The sequence below is a fragment of the Triticum dicoccoides genome, chromosome 6B (assembly GCF_002162155.2).
Source record: "Triticum dicoccoides isolate Atlit2015 ecotype Zavitan chromosome 6B, WEW_v2.0, whole genome shotgun sequence".
NCBI classification, from domain to species: domain Eukaryota; kingdom Viridiplantae; phylum Streptophyta; class Magnoliopsida; order Poales; family Poaceae; genus Triticum; species Triticum dicoccoides.
Window position 1 is genome coordinate 390,626,914 of NC_041391.1, and position 4,150 is coordinate 390,631,063.

Below are 4,150 nucleotides of genomic sequence, written 5' to 3' on the forward strand. Positions count from 1 at the left end.
TCAAAGTTAACGATGATGTAGGTCATTACTTTCAGACAAAAAAAGTACTGCAACAGGGTGACCCCATGTCCCCAATGTTATTTAACATTGTTACTGACATGTTGGCTATTCTGTTTGAGCGCGCCAAGCAGGACGGCCAGGTAGCAGCAGTAGTGCCACAACTTGTAGATGGTACCCTCTTTATTCTGCAATATGCCAATGACCTAATTCTCTTCATGGAACATGACCTAGACAAGGCTCGAAACCCGAAACTCTTGCTTTCGGCGTATGAGCAAATGTCGGGTCTAAAAATTAACTTCCATAAAAGTGAACTTTTTTCCTTTGGAGAAGCCGTTGAGGCGGATGCCGATTACGTTGACCTCTTTGGTTGTGCACATGGCCAATTCCCGATTAAATATGTGGGTATACCGATCCACTATTGGGGTCTCACCATTGTGGAGTGGAAGCATATAGAGGAGCGTCTAGAGAAATGATTGAGCAGTTGGACAGGCAAGATGTTGTCAGTTGGAGGACGGCTGGTTTTGATTAACTCCATCCTCACAAATATGATTCTCTATAATATTTCTTTCTTCCAACTCCCAAAAGAGGTCCTGAAAAGACTGGACTATTTTAGATCTAGACTTTTTTGGCAAGGAGTCAGAGAAAAAAAATATTGGTTGGCTAAATGGAGTGTGGTTTGTAGGCCAAAAGATCAAGGCGGCCTTGGAATCATGACCTGCAGGTCAAGAATGAGGCATTGCTTAGTAATTGGTTGTTCAAACATCTTACTGAGGATGGTGTTTGGCAAACCATGTTGCGCAACAAGTATCTACGCCAAAAGGCGGTGTCCCAGGCATATTGGAAATATGGTGGCTCGCACTTTTGGGCTGGCCTAATGACGGCAAAGAAACATCTCCTTCGCTTTGGGTCTTTTGCGATAAAAGATGGGTCGGAGATTCATTTTTGTGAAGACATCTGGCTAGCCAATGCCAGTCTCATAAAACAATATCCTACCTTATATAATATTGCTCACGATAAGAACAATACTATTGCGCACGTGCTCAGTTCATTTTCGCCGAATATTTCGTTCAGGCAGGATTTGATTGCCCCTCCCCACCCCCCACCCCCCCCCCACCCCGACTTCTGTCATGGCATAATCTTTTATCCCGGCTGGATTCAATTAACCTGACGCAAGGACGGGATGTGTTTTGCTGAACCTTACTACATCAGCGTCTTTCACAGTACACTCTATGTACCGTGCGCTCACCCATTCTGAGGTATCAGTGAGTAACAACAAGAAAATTTGGAAGTCCAAGATTCTACTAAAAGTGAAAATCTTCATGTGGTATCTTCATAAGGGAGTTGTGTTAACCAAAGACAACCTCGCACGACGCAACTGACCAGGGAGTAAGAAGTGTTGTTTTTTGCACTCATGACGAGACAATCAAGCACCTCTTTTTTCAATGCAAGTTTGCATGTTCTACGTGGTCAATCATCCAAATAGCGTCAAATTTATATCCGCCCACAAGTGTTGCCAATATATTTGGTCATTGGTTGGATGGTATTCTAAATAGGTTTAAAGCGCTTATAAGGGCGAGAGCATATGCCTTAATTTGGTCGCTCTGACTATGTTGAAACGATTTGGTTTTTAATGGAAAAAATATTTCTCCTCTGCAGGTTATTTTCTGTTGTACGCACTCACTTCATACGTGGTCTATACTACAACGACCGGAGCACCAACCGTTGTTCAAGGCGGTGTGTACGCGGTTGGAGCAGGTGGCTACGAAGGGTTTTTTCCAACATGGATGCCAGCATAACCTCCGGATCAATCCACCGCCACCTTCAACATAGGCATAGTGTCGGTCTATAAGACTACTATTGCCGATATGTCAGTTTTTATTTCATAATTTTTGTGAGACTTTTGGATTTGACTGTGTGCATAAATATTTATACAGAGGCCGGGTGGTACTCATAATGTTTTGTATCCGCTCGATGTTACATTCTGAGATAATAAAATCGTCCTTGTCGGAAAAAAAAAGGGAACAATTCACCCTTCCCTATTATTTCCCTTTTGCTTTAATCAACAATGTAGCAAGTGGAGTATAACAATTTACAGGCTAAAAATCAATGGAATGGAATAGAATACCGCCAACCTACCCAACCTATCATTTCTTATCTACATATAACAGTAGTAACACAAATATCTCACCGATCCACATGTTAGCCCAGAAATTTCACCCTAAATGGCAAACACCTATGCCGCCCTTATTCACTTGCTCTACACTTGAAGCCGCGCTCGTGTCTTGATTGGCTTTAGCTTTACTCCCATGCTCTCAGGCGAAAGGAGCTCCGGCGATATACAAAATGGGCTCAGGGGGCTGCGCGGGCTGCAGTCGAGCTCGCTTGGCTTGTAGAGGCCGTACCCCATTAAGAAGTACTCCATCGGTATAAGCATTGCATGAGGTTGCTCCTCCGTCACGAGTGACCCGCATGCTTGCACCTGCAACAGATTTACAGAGGTCACCACAACTAAAACATTTAAATGGTACTGCGTCTTACATTATGGGACGGAAGGAGTATGTAAATATATTTTTTTACCTCATCTAGAGCACAATATCTCCTATCGAGCTTTGCTGTCATGTGAACAGCCTCCACGTGGAACTGAGAATTCTTGCCAACAAAAATAAGGGTTCTACACTGAAGCTGCTTCAGCCCTTCCGTCAAATCATATCTCCTGGAGATCATTCCAAAATTTGTTTCAGTTCAGTATGAACTATGAACTAACATGGCACTAGAGATACTGGAATGAAGAAACATGCAATGTGCAATGTACACTTACCCATTCATTGCCTCTACAAACCGCCACACGTTCATGCTCTGCCGCTGATCTAGCAACTGCAACATGCCAAAGAACATAAGTCTAGACTTAATAGCTCAAAGGGAAAAGACAATAATTAATAGAGGAGGAGAAAAGTATGCGGTGCTTACACTTCTACAACCCTGCACTATATCTGATTCAGGTGACTCAGAGCATCCCCTTACTTCCTAAGGATTCAAGGATGTTTTCAAGAAAAGCAAAGGAAATGTCATGTGGAGGAAATTAAAGCAAGCCATAGTTACCTTGCTGAAGAACCGCTGCAGTAAGCTTTCCTTGACCAACCCACACATCCCATAGTAATACAACAAATTTGACTCCACCTAAGAATGCAAAATTATCACTAGTTCTGTACAGTCCTATTTTTTAAGGAAATATCAAATTTGAGACCCAGTATGTCATATGCTGCAAAATTACCTTACTATAAAACCACTCAGTCCATGTGGGAGCTTTACATAGGGGTGAAACAAGTACAAGACCTAATACACGCTCCCTACACTTTGCCTGCAGAAGAGTGTGTGGCTCAATAAAAAGTCTTCATAAATAAGCAATACACCGAACACATGCTTGAAAGAAACACCTACTGCAAAGAGAGTAAGAATGTAAGCACCCGCAGTGGCACCTAAGCACATAACAGAACCTAATCTGGAATGTGCAAATTTGACAAGAAAACAAAAGTTAATCCACAAAATATTGGCAAGATCGTTTGAGCTTGATATAAATTTTAAAAGAATCCAATAGAAGATTACCCAAAGAAATCAAGAACATCCGCAACCTGATCCGCCAAGTCATCAACAGATGGTACAGGTGTTTTCGGTGAAATTGGAGCTGCTCCCAACTACATGATTTGCACAATAGGATACAAGAAAAGTAGTAATGAGAAAATATAAAAACTACAATTTATGTGATGAGTCATGTTAATGGCAAATGCAAGGCTTAGTAGTTGCAAACTACTGACCTCGTGTCCTGGGGGGCTGATATGGTAAATGCAAAAATTGTGAAGCAGCAGTGAAGCAGCTTCAGGGCAGAAGAGTAATCCTTCGAAACAAGACATATCTGACCAGCAATAACATGGAGTTTAGCACTCGATTTTCAGATTGCTGGAATAATTTCAAGAAAGCTCGAGCACTTTAAACTAGCGTGTTGTACTTACAATTTAAAGCAACATCTGGACAAGTAACAAGAGCAGGCTTGTCATGATCACCATACACTGCAACAGATACAGATCCATGATTTGTTTGTATATGATGTTCCTGAAGAAACAAGAGGAATGAGACAGTGTTAAAACACAAACAA

At 41.9% G+C, this 4,150-nt stretch overlaps 1 protein-coding gene across 5 annotated transcripts in view; it reads right to left on the reverse strand.

Moving 5' to 3' along the window:
- Positions 1-2,048: 2,048 nt before the first annotated feature.
- Positions 2,049-4,150, reverse strand: part of LOC119325155 (protein NDL1-like) — a 5,954-nt gene continuing 3,852 nt past the window's right edge. For 4 of the 5 annotated variants that reach the window (XM_037598907.1, XM_037598908.1, XM_037598905.1 and 1 more), the window contains 10 exons: positions 4,008-4,107; positions 3,813-3,910; positions 3,604-3,692; positions 3,439-3,499; positions 3,272-3,358; positions 3,100-3,177; positions 2,968-3,024; positions 2,819-2,874; positions 2,578-2,713; positions 2,049-2,479 (listed from right to left, as the gene is read on the reverse strand). In XM_037598907.1, the coding sequence (XP_037454804.1) occupies positions 2,258-2,479; positions 2,578-2,713; positions 2,819-2,874; positions 2,968-3,024; positions 3,100-3,177; positions 3,272-3,358; positions 3,439-3,499; positions 3,604-3,692; positions 3,813-3,910; positions 4,008-4,107 (984 nt within the window). In that variant the 3' untranslated portion in view covers positions 2,049-2,257. The remainder of the gene's footprint in view (positions 2,480-2,577; positions 2,714-2,818; positions 2,875-2,967; positions 3,025-3,099; positions 3,178-3,271; positions 3,359-3,438; positions 3,500-3,603; positions 3,693-3,812; positions 3,911-4,007; positions 4,108-4,150) is intronic. The other variant, XM_037598906.1, reaches the window with a different exon arrangement.